A 15,069-nucleotide genomic window follows, 5' to 3' on the forward strand; every position below is an offset into this window, starting at 1 on the left:
GCCTAGCTTTCTTGCCTCGAGGACAGCAAAATTTGGCATGGGGCAGGTGCTTGAAGTAGTCTGATGAAGATGGGCTGTGCTCGTCATCATATCTATCATTTTCTCCTCACTCACTACACGTTGTCCCCCTTCATATTCATTGCTGTTGGTATTTTGTAGGTACCTGCAGCTTTCTGACTGTGGCCGAAGAATACACGAGGATCCACTCTCCCCATCACAGTCAGGAGTTATGTAGGATTGGCAGTCTAAACTTGGTCGTGTTACCAGGGCATGGTCCCCAGCGGATAGCCGGACAAAGGAGCGTTTACGAGTTGTCTCTTGCTCCTCTGATGAAGCCTTGGATCTGTTAGTATTACCTTGCTGAAAAAACCTCCTGCTGGGCAGCTTCCCTTGGCGGAGTTTCCTCCCTTTGTTCCATGGCTTTTGGTTTTTCTGAAACATTTTGATAACTTCTGTAAGTACTTTCTGCTTGCTGTATCAAAGATGGTGTGATGGATTCCTTTATTTCCATCATATTTATAGTCTTGTATGTTTGACAGTACTTCAAATGGCATTTTATACCTATCCATGTCATCTAAACTGTACCCAGAGCTAATCCATTTTGACCTGTAAGTGCCACTTCCTCAAGTTGGTTGCAGTGGCCATGTTCGATTATCTGCTTACAACAAAGGGATTACTTGCTGTTTATTTACTAGCATGTCTGTTTTCTATAGTATATTAAATGTAGAAATTTTGCATATTTTTTTCTACTGAAATATCTGTGTCTAAATATTTTATTTTGGGGCTTTTCTGGGGATTTATAGCCTTATTTGGGGTATTATTTCAAAAAATTATTAAAACTGCATAATATTAATCTTGATGAGAAAAAATGTCGGATGTCTGTGGGCAAAGAGTTGAAATGTGACATATTAAAGTTTCAAGGAAATTGATTATAAAATAAGGTCATTATGAGTATTTTAGTGATGTGAATTTTGTGTGAGATGCTAGTGTTGGCATGCAAATTCAGCTATTCCTGTACCTTTTTTCAGGAGCCCATAACTCTGGTGTAAGGAGAAGGATTTCACCAAAACTTCTGGGAGACATTGGAAATACCCACAGGTGCCAACCAGTACCAAGTTTCATCAAAATCAATAAAGGTATGTGAAATTATTAGGTCACATACCACTATTTTTACCCCGTGATCATTGACCAGGCAAGTAGTTCTATTCTAAAAATGTATGTTTTTTTTCAAAAAATTCCCAGGGGTGCTAAATGGGCGAATTTGGTGCCTTTTAGGGCATGGATGGAAAGAAGAAGATTTGAAAAAAAAATACTAGCTAAAAATAATTGGGAAAATCTATCTTTAAAGGCGCAACAGGAAGGGTGTAAAGAGGCCAATGTTTACAATATTCCGAAGTGAAAGTGGATATTGCAGGGTAGGGGTTATTGTAGGGGCCATATTTCAGCCCCCTCTTGATTGATTTTCCTGTACTTTGGAAATGTTGTTGGACTAATGTTTGTCTGTTATTATGCCAAATTTGAATAGATTTGAGCCAGTGGAATTTTTTATATGAATTTTTGTTTTATAAAGGAATAAGAGGGAAAAATAATTGTGGTTTGTGTCCTGATGCTGGTGATAATTTTTTCTTAGTATGCAAAGATGATATGCATTTGTTTCTACTTCCTTGAAGGGGTTGTAATGGTCGAATGTGAAGGTACACACAGCACTCTTGAGTCCCGTTCTTTCCATGCAGGTCAACGATCCAGTGCAGCCTCTGCTCCTGATGACTCCGATCTAAAGACATTTCAGCTGTTTTGCAAAATTCAAGTAGTCTGTGGGAAGCTTTCTCTCAGTCTGCTCTACAGTATGTAAGAATTGTTCACATAGCATAGGATGTTGTTTAAATGATGAAGTTGCCTCCCTTTGACTAGATGAACATTTATATAGTAGATTTTTTAATAATGATGTAATTTTTAAATTTTACATACATATACTGGCTTAATTCTAATTATCTTAATGGCACAAGTTAGGTGCATGGATTTTAATGTATGTTTCACAATCCCGGATTACATGTAGTGAATTAATTGTAGTTATTAATGAATGGTCTCAATTTTGCAAAAGTTGAGCATAAATTAATTTTTTTTATTAATGTCAATTAACAAAAATTGACTTTTGGTCTTCCTGATGTTTTGTTTCACTTTAAGGTTCCCTTACCATGAAGATAATGGTGCCCCCAGTCTTTCAACTATTTCTTCCTATCTGATGCTGAAGGTGGATTGTTGACCATTTCCGTCATTTCAGGAGACAAGATTTTGTATGCACAAGGTATAATTCAAAAAGCTTGCTTTAATGCAGCCTTATTGTGCAGCAGAGTATTTGGTTTAAAGCCATAGGAATGACCTTTCTCAAATATTTGCATGATTCAAATAGTATACAATTATTTAATGCTTGAGCAGTCAATAGACCAGAATATTTTTCCCGAGGTGCAGGGAACAGCTCAGTATGATCTATTGCCCGAGGCCAACGGCCGAGGGCAATAGATCATACTGAGCTGTTCCCTGCACCAAGGGGAAAAAATCTGGTCTATTGACTGTTCAAGCATTAAATAATTGTTTTATTACCTAATTCCTTATTCAGTTTTCGGGGTTTACAATTTGCATATTGCAGATGGTTTTCGTGCCATTATGCAATATACTCAGATTTTTTTTTCATCTTTTACATGCACAAAACCTGTTGCATGCATTACAACATCTCAATTTAGTAATAGTTTACACAAAGAAGGGGGAGTCTTCAACCCATTAGATTTGAAATAGTCTTTTACCTTATATAAAGCTTTAAAACTGTTGATTATTTGATACTCCATTTTGATAACATTAATTTGGTTTCACCAAGTACTAAAACAGCGTCTATGTAAAGGAATATACATTCCCTGAGAACTATCGAAAGGATGTAACATCAACATACCCACGTTCTGAAATACGTTGCCGGTCCAATAGATCGCAGTCTATTGACTGGCGGTCCAATAGATCGAATTCTATTGACCGGCGGTCTAATAGATCGCAGTCTATTGACCGGCAGTTCAAAATAGACGCAAATATTTAATTTGTAATAAAACAACAAAATCCATTTGATTAGGTAATAAAGCAAATTATCTCACAATTATATCAACTGCAGGGGTTAAGAGAAATGGAATAATAAATTATTTGTTTAATCAACATCTTTCTTCAAATAAATTAGAATATATATTCTTGCTAATGTACTCAATCGAGAATTAATAATTTTGCATCTTAAATTGACATTTCATGATCAGTCATTTGAGCGCCATTACTTGAAATCTGGGTAGAATTCAGCCTTTTTTTTGGATAAATTGCATATTTCACATGTATTTTACTTGTTACAGTCATCAAATAGCAGTCAAATCATCTCAGATATCGCTGTCAGCCCACACTCATAACTGCACTTGCTGAGAGAGAGAGAGAGCCTCATACCTCACTGCTCCACTGACCACAAATAGGTGTTATTATTGCCGCTTCAACGAAGACAAATGGGTACCAGTACTTATATGTACAAACTTTGAACCTTTTTTTATATAATATAGTTCACCTTCTCTTTTAAATAAAACTATAAGTTAGCATGACAATTGGACAATTGCTGACCCTGCAGGCGCCACTGTTCTGACGCCATCGTGTGGTTGCATGTCAAATTTAAAAGGCTAGTTGCTGATGAACAATACATTGATTTCTTTCTTCTAAAGTTTTATTAAAAAACAAATTATCATAAAGCATTCATAAGCAGTATCATGTTTATATATGTCAATTTACTCATTGTCTAAATACATTTTCAGAATCTTTAAATCAGTTCTGCAAAAACTCCTAGATAAAAACACCAAAGGAAGGAATATTCCACACAAGGATTCTATGAAGTTAGAACAGAAGATACAAGATTAGCAGGAAATCAAACATCTACTCTAATTCTAAAGGTTTAAAGGTAAGTCACAACAGTTGTCTCATTGTATATGAATTCTGATTGGGTTAATATACTGGTATCACTCCTCTATATAAGTAATGGGCCTCAGTCCCTTTGTGGCCTCGCTCCATTGCTGGTAAAGAATTGAGTGCTACCTGTCTGTTAACCCATTAAGTGTAATTTAAACATATTTCACACAGAGTTTGCTGATAACCACATGTAACAAATACAGTCCATTCATTCTAATGTAACAAACACAGATTATAGACACAGTAAAACAGTCACTATATATACATCTATAAATAGAAAAAATATTAAAGAACAATTTGTTTACATACAAACATATGATATATAAACAAATAAAGATTGAAGAAATGGAATGATTAACTCATAAAAACCTAACACAGATACAGTTAGACAGTCTGTTTACATCTTGTAGACACGGTCAGTTTATGTGTGATACATTAAATTATCCACACGCAGCGTGTTTAAATCTGCTACACACCGTATGATGACATGCAATGTGTATAGTTTGTTTACATTATATCTACACACAGTATGTAATTTATACTTATACGCTTTGTTTACATCTGATTTATACAGTTCATTGATTTACATGTAATATTGGATTTTCTTCACTTTAGTTGTGACACACTCAGCCACAAAGAGGTTGTCTCTGGTGTCCACACATAAACCACGTGGAGCCTGTAAATCACAGTTGTCAATGTAGCGGAGGAACTGTCCGTCCTGATCCAGGATGTGGATACAGTCGTTGTTATAGGTACTGTCTACTGTCAGGATCCGACCCTGGCTGTCTGTTGTGATGCCGTATGGATCAAATGATCTCTTGGTAGTAGAGGGAGGTCCAGTGTAGGTAAACCGGAGTTTCCCGGCCTGATTGACCACCACTACTGCGCAGGCTCTATTGTCTGACACACAGATATCTAGGTTCCTGTTCTCACTGATGTATTTAGTGCCACCAAATGAATAAAGAGGTTGTCCTTTGTCGTCGTACTGAATACTTTGTTTCTCTGTGGAGCCAGAGTAACGCACAACTTTTGTTTGTACATCATCATCATCACTGTCACTCTCATCACTATCATCTTTATCATCACTGACCATGACAACCAGGAGGTCACCGGAGGAGGTACTACAGATACCGCGAGGTCTCCACCCCTGTAGTCTGATCACTGTCTGTATCTGTGTATTCTTCACTATGTTCACAGTTCTAACATCGTAATCAGTATAAACTAGATCCCCACTCCTTGTCACTGCTATGTCCTGTGGAGCGTTCCCTGACTTGGTTTGGATGGACTCCACTAGTTCCCCTTGGAGGTTGTAGAGTTTCATCATGTTGTCAATACCACGCGTCCATACTTCTGTATCATTCAGACACATCACACCACATAGTCCATACCTATACCCTGTGTCTATATCTGTGATGATCCGAGGTACATCCATCAGTGACCGGTCTGGGGGAGAGGACTCGGCTCCCTGGGGCGGCATGCTGTAGTCTTGTTTCTCTGTTGTAAAAGATAATGCTGACAGAGAACCAAACTGTTTAATCAGCTGATCTGTGTGGATTCCCTGAGGCCTAAAGATTGGAAAGGACACTTTGAGTTTAGGAGGCAATCTTCTGAATTCAGCGTTCCTGGATTTGTACTCAGAGACAAGGCAGACATCTTTGGAGTTCAGTAACTTCTTCAGTTCAGCAATAGTCTGTGTGATTTCAGAAATTGTGTGTGTGATTTCATCTTCCTGTTTATTTAGGATGGGCAGGTGTTTGGATTCCATTTCCTCCACGTTAGATTTCAGGTTTGTGATAATGATGTCTATTTCTCTGTGCCAGACTTCTCCTTGTTTGTCAATTGCTGTTGTCAATTTCTGGGAGTTTTTACTCAGATCAGCTTTCTGCACTGGGATGTTGGATGCAATCTCTTTGTATTTAGGATAAATGAATTTTTCAAATTCTTGCAAATCTTTTTCTAAAATTCCTGTTTTTATTTCAAAACTTTGGAAAATGTCAATTTTTTTATGTCCTGAATGTTTTCCAGAGGAAATACACTTTGCACAAATAGGAATGTCACATTGTTCACAGTGGAGTTCACATTGTTTGGTGGGGTGTTTCCTACACTTGGGATAGTTCAGAGTGGTTAAATATTGTTTTAGTGACACCACTTTATGAACTTTAGAGGAATCGGATAAATGTGTCTCTACACAGTCTTTACACAGATGTATGTGACAAACTTCACAGTACATGGGGGCCACAGAGTACTGACACAGGGTGCAGCGTACAACATCCTGGGCACTCCTCCTGGGGTCCATGGTTAGGGATCCCTTGTAACTATAGGGGAACTTAACCTGGAAAGCAAATTCAGTATGTATATGATGTATATATGTATTATCTTGCTTAATGATTAACATGTACTTATATGTAAGATTCAAATATATTCTATGTCATGGATAAAATTTACATTCGTGTATAGAGTGGATCAATTACATGTACAAGTATAAGATTTTTTATTTGTATGACTGATTACAAAAAAAAAAAAAATTAAAGATAAGAAAATATTTGTCCAAACAATTTTCGACTATTAAGAAAACACAAAAGAAAGCTAGTGGATTATAAAACTTACCTAACGTTACCCCATTGGTAAACTTCAGGTCTTCTTGATCAAACATGGCGGGCGTCAGGTGTTTATTCTTCCTGGTCGGTTGCTACCTGTGCAAGATTTAATGCCAGGTAGTAACTTGTGCTTGTGTATGTGTTGGTCTAGAATCCAGGTCACCCATTGTTGGAGGTTTAAATAGATCTGACATTTTTATCACTATAAGGTACAGGGTTTATATTTTTATTATGAGAAAAATATTTAACGTCTGGTGCCTGTGTACCTATCGAACATATTCAATTCAGCTTTAAAATGTAGGCTATTTTTAGCTTTAAAGAAGTAGATTTTGTTTATTATGACTAGAGATCCTCTCTATAAAAGCTGGTGTGGTGTAATGGTGCACACATTCCTTTGGGAGTGAAGAGTGGGTTCAAATCCCATCATCAGCATACAAATGTAGAGATTTATCTGAAATCTAGAAACCATATAGTTATGTTAAACTTTGCAACAAAAATGGAAAAAAAAAATATCAACATTATGCAAATTTGCATTACCCATATTTAAAAAAAAAGGATTTTATAAAATCATGATTATTTAATTATAGAAAACAGATTTATTTTTTAAATTAAATACAGTTGCAATTTTGTCTAATTATCTGTTCCAGTAATACTAAAATTAATTTTCAATAATGTCAAACTTGATGACATTACTTTAGGTATGGTAGAGAGCTGAAATTTAGATTGTGAAGCACAGTAATTATAAAGAAATTAAAACAACAGTAAGACTTCAGCAAGACTTTCTTCAGAAATTGTTAAGTCAGCGATCTGGCACGTGGGCCTCTAGTTTGCGGAACTTTTCAATCCACTCGGTAGGTATTTATTCTACACTATCCAAAGATGGCGACTTGCATTGAAAACATGCGTAAACATTTTCAGCAAAACAAGAGAATACGAGAGCACACGGCGCACGACTCCAAAGTTCACTCCGTGGCGTGGAGCTGTGACGGACGGCGCCTGGCCTCGGGGTCCTTTGACAAAACTGTCAGCGTTTTCCAGCTACACAGTGACAGAGACCGAAAGGTAGGCTGCTGGAATGTACTGTTGCACTGTAAAACAGACATTTATAGGTGTCAAAACATGGCTGAGACAAATTAATTCCCAAATTCCCCTTTGAATTTGGGGCGTTTTCGCACGCGAAAGGAGCTGATTTTTTATCAGATGAAAAACAATGTGTAAGACAATAAAGATATCTATCCCAGTTTTGTAATAATGTGAGGTCATTTGAATTTTTGATGCGTGTTGTTTCGGGGGGGGGGGGTTGAAAAGGCCCGGGCTTGATTTTCAAGTACATGTATAACTTCGAAGTAAACAAAGTCTCACGCCTTGCTGGATGCAAGTGTGTATTTTGCTTGAAAATTGTAAATGAAGTGTTGTTTAAAAAGATGTCGAGAGGATTTTTTCCAGAAGCTCGTTTTGAATTTTTAATCTATATCTCAAGTTGTGCAGTTTTGATAAGAATATATCTATTAGTAAAATTTAATACTGTAGTAACACCTATATATATATATATATATATATATATATATATATATATATATATATATATATATATATATATATATATTTATCTCATACGTGTGGTGTATATTACCCGTGTGATAAACCTTTGCTTTATCACACGGGTGATGCTATATCAAATACTTCCAGTCGGAACTACTTTTGACACAGCCCCTCGCTTCAACGCTTCAGTGACATATTTTCAAAGATTTGCTAGTACTTTCAACATAACTATATCTACTACAAAAATTAATATAAAATTGATTTTGTTGAAGATTTAAATTACAAATACAGGAAAACACATAACTGCGTAGCACAGGCGTCGGAACCAGGGGCTAACGCGCGTTACTCAATTTGTATGCACACACTGCTGCAGTTATGAGAGTGTATACTTCAAAAAATCATGATTCAATGCTATAATATATCTATCTATCTATCTATCTATCTATCTATCTATCTATCTATCTATCTATCTATCTATCTATCTATCTATCTATCTATCTATCTATCTATCTATATATATATGGGCCTTTTCTTTTTAAATGAGGATGTTTTTTTTTCTGACATGTTTGTTGAATAGTATAACCCAAAAATCAACAGAATTATTTTTGTCAATTTTGAGATAGGCCTAGTGGTCACAAAAACTCAAATATAACTGTTTTACAAATATACTGCCTTTTTATCTTCATCCTTGAAAACGTAATTTTTAAAGTTATGTCGTTTTAGCATGGTGTCAGTTATGTAGATATCATGCTCAAATTTAATGTTGGAAAACAACTTAAAGATCTGTTTATGCATCTAAACTATTTATTAATAAAATTAAGGTTGTATGGGACACTTCCATATTATGACATATAAAGTGCAATAATATAAGTAATTTCTTTCTCAATATTGTAACTAGCTTACAGGGTAGCTCAGTGGGTAAGAGGGTTTACTACAAATCTGTTGGTCATGAGTTTGAATTCTGCAAGGGATGTACAATTTTTACCTCTCCAAATATTTTCAAAAGCTATTTTTTGGTTTAATATTGTAAAATTTGAAAATTCTAAACCGGTGAAAGTACTCTAATTATAATGTACTTTAATCCACATTCATAACGACAGATGACCCATACCACCTTAATTTAATATTTTTTCAAACATTGATTAGTCTGACAATTATTTTTGGATCTGTCTACAAACTCTTTAGGTCAAAGATTGCACATTTCGTGGACATAGCGACAGTGTTGACCAGCTGTGTTGGCATCCAAAGAATCCGGATCAGTTGGTGACAGCTAGTGGAGACAAGACAATACGAATCTGGGACGCCCGGACCAATCGTTCTGTGGCCACTGTCAATACTAAAGGTAAAACAACGGTTGATTCCATGACCCAGGAATAATTGATCTATAGACATTGTCAATACTTACTTTGAGATAAAACAGCTGTCAACATGGTTAATACAAATGTACAGGGACTTTTGGACACTTCAATAAATGTATGTGAAATTCCATTGATTTTTTTAGCTCACCTGAGCTGAAAGCTCAAGTGAGCTATTCTGATCACATTTTGTCTGTCATCCGTCTGTCTGTCCGTCCGTCCGTCTGTCTGTAAACTTTTCACATTTTCAAAATCTTCTCAAGAACCACTGGCCAATTTCAACCAAACTTAGCACAAAGCATCCTTAGCCTAAGGGGATTCAAAGTTGTGAAAATTAAGGACCACACTCTTTTGCAAAGGGAGATAATTAGGAATTTATGAAAATTTTTGAGAAAAAAATTTTTGTTTTACGTAGGAATATATAGAGTAAATCTTGAAAAATCTTCTTCTCAGAAACTAATCAGCCAAGAAAGCTGAAACTTGTGTGGAAGCATCCTCAGGTAGTGTAGATTCAAAGTTGTGAAAATCATGACCCCCGGGGGTAGGGTTGGGCCACAATGGGGGGTCAAATTTTTACATAGGAATATACAGGGTAAATCTTTAAAAATCTTCTTCTCAGAAACTAATCAGCCAGGAATGCTGAAACTTGTGTGGAAGCATCCTCAGGTAGTGTAGATTCAAAGTTGTGAAAAAAATGACTCTCGTGGGTAGGTTGGGCCCACAATGGGGGGTCGAAGTTTTACATAGGAATATATAGAGTAAATCTTGAAAAATCTTCTTCTCAGAAACTAATCAGCCAGGAAAGCTGAAACTTGTGTGGAAGTATCCTCAGGTAGTGTAGGATAGTTGTGAAAATCATGACCCCCGGGGGTATGGTGGGGCCACAATGGGCGGGGGGGGGGGGGGGGTCAAAGTTTAACAAAGGAATATATAAAGTAAATTTTTAAAATCTTCTTCTCAGAAACTAATCAGCCAGATGATTCTTTATAATAGTTAAGACTTTGGACAATTTTTTTGCCACACAAGAAGGTTCAGAGTTTGGTGTAGCTTTATATCCCATATACATGTATAAACAATCGGTAAGGATCTTTTTGAGCACTGCAATACTCAACATGTGATATGACTATAAAATCATCCTGTTAGAAAAGGGACTAATGATTATAAACACAAGAATATCCAGGGGTAAAAATGGATTTTATTTATACAGAATCTACATGTATTATTGTACATTGTCCAAATAGTTTGTATTATGACTCCATTAAGCTGATTTTATCATACCTATTGTTCCTCAGGTGAGCGATGTGGCCCATGTGCTTCTTGTTATACTATTGTTATACATTAACTGTAAATCAATGTTTAAGGTGAAAACATAAACATCTGCTGGTCACCAGATGGCAGCATTATAGCTGTAGGCAACAAGGACGACCTAATTACATTTATTGATGTCAGAAGTCACAGGTCAAAGGCCGACGAACAGTTTAAGTTTGAGGTCAATGAGATCTCGTGGAACCATGACGGGGACCTATTCTTCTTGACGAGTGGGCAAGGCAGCATAAACATACTGAGGTACATGTAGTTTATAGATAGATGAAGTATGAAACATTGCAGTATGATGAAGCATTAATGAACTGTGACAGTCAGACCGATCGAATACCGACATCCGAGTAGCTCAGTTGTTAGAGTCGTGGACATGTGCCTAGTGACTTGGGTTCGAATCCCGGTCTGGTCCGTCATTATTTCTCCCATGCCGTTACTTTTGGTGCCATGACTAACCCCTGGAACTGACAGGTTAACTCCTGCCAGGGGAAGAGCCTGGGGTGATCTTCGAGGGCGAAGATCATTTAAGGGGGGAGGAATGTGACGGTCAGACTGGTTCAAATACCGGCGCCAGATAGCTGAGTTGGTCGAGCACCTGACTGAAGATTCAGGGGACCCAGATTCGAATCCCGGTCTGGTCTGTCATTATTTTTCCCATCCCGTTACAGAACAAATGGTTAGGTAATGATGGATACGACAGCTCAATGAAGTGCACAGTTTTTCATAACTGTGCATACTTTATTAACTCAATACCTAGTGCAGCATTTTGGTAATTTTGAAAAAATTGAATTGTATGCAAATAAAACACATTGTTATCAACAGCTACCCAGATTTAAAACTCCAGCACACACTGAATGCTCACCCTGCTAACTGTATCTGTATCGAGTTTGACCCCAAGGGAAAGTACTTTGCCACCGGTAGTGCGGACGCCTTGGTCAGTATTTGGGACGTAGCAGAGCTAGCCTGTATTAGGACACTCTCCAGGTATTGATAGTTGTACACAATATACATGTATTACATTTAAGATTCACTTCACAAGTACTGTACATTTTGTTGCATAGAAACTACACATGTACACTCATAATGGTCTCAAAAACTTACCAGATAATATTTTTTCTTGTTTTAAAAATGGTGCTATTTTAGATCTACTACCAGAAAAATGTCTCTGTATATCAATGTATATATTTATGTATGGTAGAAAATTTATAGCTTTTTGAATTCTAAAGCTTAATAAAGATTTACTGATGTCAAGTTTAATATGTAGTTCATGCATTTTATATGACATTGTTCAATATGCCCAAGAAATCATATATATACCGTAAGCAATGAAATTTGGTCTCTGTTTCTTTAGAAGAATTTATAAGAATTGCAACCATCTTTTTATCATATAAACTCTACTTATTAAAGATCTCTTATTTTTGGTCGAATGATATTTCTGTTTTATTGCAATCACTGAAAAAACAGAGACATCGACATTTAATGTGTTGATTTCAGGTTAGAGTGGCCAGTCAGAACTCTGAGCTTCAGCCATGACGGTAAAATGCTGGCCTCAGCATCAGAAGATCTGATTATAGACATAGCAGAGGTCGACTCAGGTAAGAATGTTTTAGTAGATGCTATATGTGTGGTATGTTTATGTGTAACGCCATTTTATGTGCTTGAGTAAGTCATATCAGTGTAAAAAAAATGTAAATCCATACATGTACCGGTAGTAGTATTTATCAATTAACATCATGAATACATGTACTTCGTCTTTTATGAAAGTTTAAAAAACCCAAATAACATTCTGATATCTGCAATAATGATTACTAGTTATCAGCTGGGTCTATCAGCCCTTCTTCTGTTGAAATATTTATACAAATTCCTGACTTGAACATGTATGCTAATGCATAGAGAAAGGCTCAAAATGCATAGGTGTATTGCAATTAGAGTCAAAATCCCCTTTATATCATTTTTCATTTCTCTTATTTTAAGTGCCATATACACTCTAATACAGTCTTAATTGATGGCTGCATTATTCTTTACTTTCTAAAAAAAATTATCATTTTCTCTTTCTATTGATACATAGATATTGTAACAAGTCTTGATATTGAAAAGAATTTACACATTTTTTGTAGATCTTGCTGGGAGTCAGAGTAAGATCTAGACCCTTTAGTGCCACACGTGACCATACAGGTACAATGTAGTTCAGCTGCTCTGCCTGATTGACAAAGGACCGGGCACCTGTTGATATCTTCAGACCTATGGGAAGTGGGACCTGAGGCCGTCAGGTTGGCTAAGGTATATCTGTCATGGAGAGAGAGAGAGAGAGAGAAAGAGAGAGAGAGAGGCTTATAGATAATAGCAATTGTCTTTTAATAGTTTATTGATAGTTAGTTTCATAGAAAGCATGCCTACACTGTGGTCTATTTCTATCTGTGTGTGTTTACAGTGTCACTGGTGGAGGCCGTTTACCTGGAATACGCCCGTCTACTGGCCAACCTAGGACTGAGGGCACCTGCCGAGTTCTACTGTCAGAAAGCCAGTGATAAGGGGAGGCAATTCAAAGAGGAAGTATGCATTCTCTTTAACTAAAATGTGTTCGATGTCTGTGAATGATGGAAAGAAGAGACATAATACTCAAAAAATGATTCCTTATTCCTTATTTATTGCAGTGAACACAATGGAAAGACGTGGAACAATTCGTATGCATGTATTCTTGATTTATTATTTCTTCAAAGCTACAAAAAAGATAATAAATTGATCATTTAGTCATTATCTTTTCATTTAATTGCAATTACTATTTACAACATTCTCTAAAAGATAAGAAAAGGTATGATAACCTTAAATTCCTTCGATCATAGTATTTAAATGATATTTGTTACTTAATTTAATATGAAATCATAATGTTATAAAATTGTAATAACTTTTTGTTTGGTAATTAAATCTAACCTACTTAAGGTCCAGGGGATGGATGTTCTATTGGTACACGAGTTAAAATGATATTGAAATTTATTAGTCTAGAATATCATAGCAAAGTGGTTTTGAATTTTGAATATTTTCTGCATTATACAAAAAACTCTTAGACGTAGTAAAGACAAGTAAATATACATGTAATTGCCATGATGTAGCTTAGAAGTTCAAGAAGGCCACATGCAACATTTCAAACTGACTGTATTTTGCCTAAATTACCAAAACTTTCTGATGAAATTACTCTTGATTACCTGGCTTCTGATTTCATGGATAAGGAGTTTGACAGTGGATACCACAGCTTCAGTGACAATGCCTCCATGATAAACGAGTGTTCTTACCGGTACTTCGATGATCTATGTGTGTTCGAGTCGATTGTGGATTGTTGTTTAAAACTCTTTGACATTTTAGAGGCCAAGACCATGTCGTCTGCTGAAATTGTGTCGTCTGCCATCAACTTTAAACCCACCAAACAACAGTGTCCTGTGTGTGGGAAGACCTACGGAGGAAACACCAAGTTGAACTATCACATGGCTACCCACACCGGCATCCGGCCTCACAAATGTTCCATCTGCGGCAAGGCCTTTACCCAGAAGTCCACTCTGCGCACACACTTCCGGATTCACACATGTGAGAAACCGTGCAAGTGCAGGACCTGCACTCGTGCATTTGCGGACTACTTCACCTGCATGAAGCATGAACGAACCCACAGCGGGGAGAAGCCCTACGCATGCCCAGAGTGTGGAAAGTGTTTCACCCAATCCAGAAATATGCTCCAACATCGGCATACACTCCAGAAAAAAACTGAAATTCCACAAAAAGTGCTTATACATTATAGAATACATTCAAGAAAGTGCCAAGATTTATACATGTTGAAACTCTTGTGTTGTTTTTCATTCAGAGTTTGTTATTACTGCATGAAATCAGTATTGTTCATTATTTTAATGTATATGTATTGCATTATGTTTTATGTATTTTAACATGTGGAACGTTCATGTAAATGTATATAGTACATGTACTTGTAATTGTGTTTGACTGTTATGTATTTTGTAAAAAACGTCATTTCAAGATTTTTGATTATTTGAAAAATTAATGTTGTATTTATACAATAATAGTTGTTGGTTTATTTTGTAAACGAGGAACACACAAAAATGCATGCCTTTTTTCTGATGTTAGAACCATTTTAACAAGAGATTGGACTTTGCAGGCACGTAGCATCGGGGAGGGGTCTGCCCCACATTTTTTGCGCAGCAAAGAATTTTCTTAAATTTAAATACAAGAAATTGAATTAACATGGAGTTGCCCCCTCCCCATGTGACCATGTAATAAAAGTA

General features: G+C 36.4%; 2 protein-coding genes across 4 annotated transcripts; one reads left to right on the plus strand and one right to left on the minus strand.

Moving 5' to 3' along the window:
* Positions 1-3,718: 3,718 nt before the first annotated feature.
* On the minus strand, positions 3,719-6,679 carry LOC128180385 (uncharacterized). The gene is made up of 2 exons (XM_052848470.1): positions 6,583-6,679; positions 3,719-6,307 (listed from the first exon to the last, which is right to left on the minus strand). The coding sequence occupies exon 2, from the start codon at positions 6,269-6,271 to the stop codon at positions 4,559-4,561; it is 1,713 nt and encodes a 570-aa protein (XP_052704430.1). The 5' UTR covers positions 6,272-6,307; positions 6,583-6,679; the 3' UTR covers positions 3,719-4,558.
* Positions 6,680-7,451: 772 nt separating this feature from the next.
* On the plus strand, positions 7,452-15,023 carry LOC128180390 (uncharacterized). Of its 3 annotated transcripts, XR_008243216.1 has the most exons (9): positions 7,452-7,634; positions 9,300-9,456; positions 10,831-11,035; positions 11,609-11,770; positions 12,281-12,381; positions 12,904-13,066; positions 13,218-13,339; positions 13,441-13,470; positions 14,147-14,249. XR_008243216.1 is itself a non-coding variant. In XM_052848478.1 (7 exons), the coding sequence occupies exons 1-7, from the start codon at positions 7,452-7,454 to the stop codon at positions 14,713-14,715; spliced, it is 1,632 nt and encodes a 543-aa protein (XP_052704438.1). In that variant the 3' UTR covers positions 14,716-15,023. The 3 variants fall into 3 exon arrangements, 1 of the variants encoding a protein (XP_052704438.1); XR_008243215.1 differs by lacking the exon at positions 14,147-14,249 and having other exon boundaries at positions 13,441-13,745; XM_052848478.1 differs by lacking the exons at positions 12,904-13,066; positions 13,441-13,470 and having other exon boundaries at positions 14,014-15,023.
* Positions 15,024-15,069: the final 46 nt, after the last annotated feature.

The sequence above is a fragment of the Crassostrea angulata genome, chromosome 4 (assembly GCF_025612915.1).
Source record: "Crassostrea angulata isolate pt1a10 chromosome 4, ASM2561291v2, whole genome shotgun sequence".
Taxonomy (NCBI): Eukaryota; Metazoa; Mollusca; class Bivalvia; order Ostreida; family Ostreidae; genus Magallana; species Magallana angulata.

Bases quoted from the DNA above. Each gene is read 5' to 3' on its own strand.
- LOC128180390 (XM_052848478.1), top strand. From the start codon at position 7,452: ATGGCGACTTGCATTGAAAACATGCGTAAACATTTTCAGCAAAACAAG. The intron at 7,635-9,299 runs GTAGGCTGCTGG...CAAACTCTTTAG, and splicing joins ACAGTGACAGAGACCGAAAG to GTCAAAGATTGCACATTTCG. The intron at 11,771-12,280 runs GTATTGATAGTT...TGTTGATTTCAG, and splicing joins TGTATTAGGACACTCTCCAG to GTTAGAGTGGCCAGTCAGAA.
- LOC128180385 (XM_052848470.1), bottom strand. From the start codon at position 6,271: ATGGACCCCAGGAGGAGTGCCCAGGATGTTGTACGCTGCACCCTGTGT.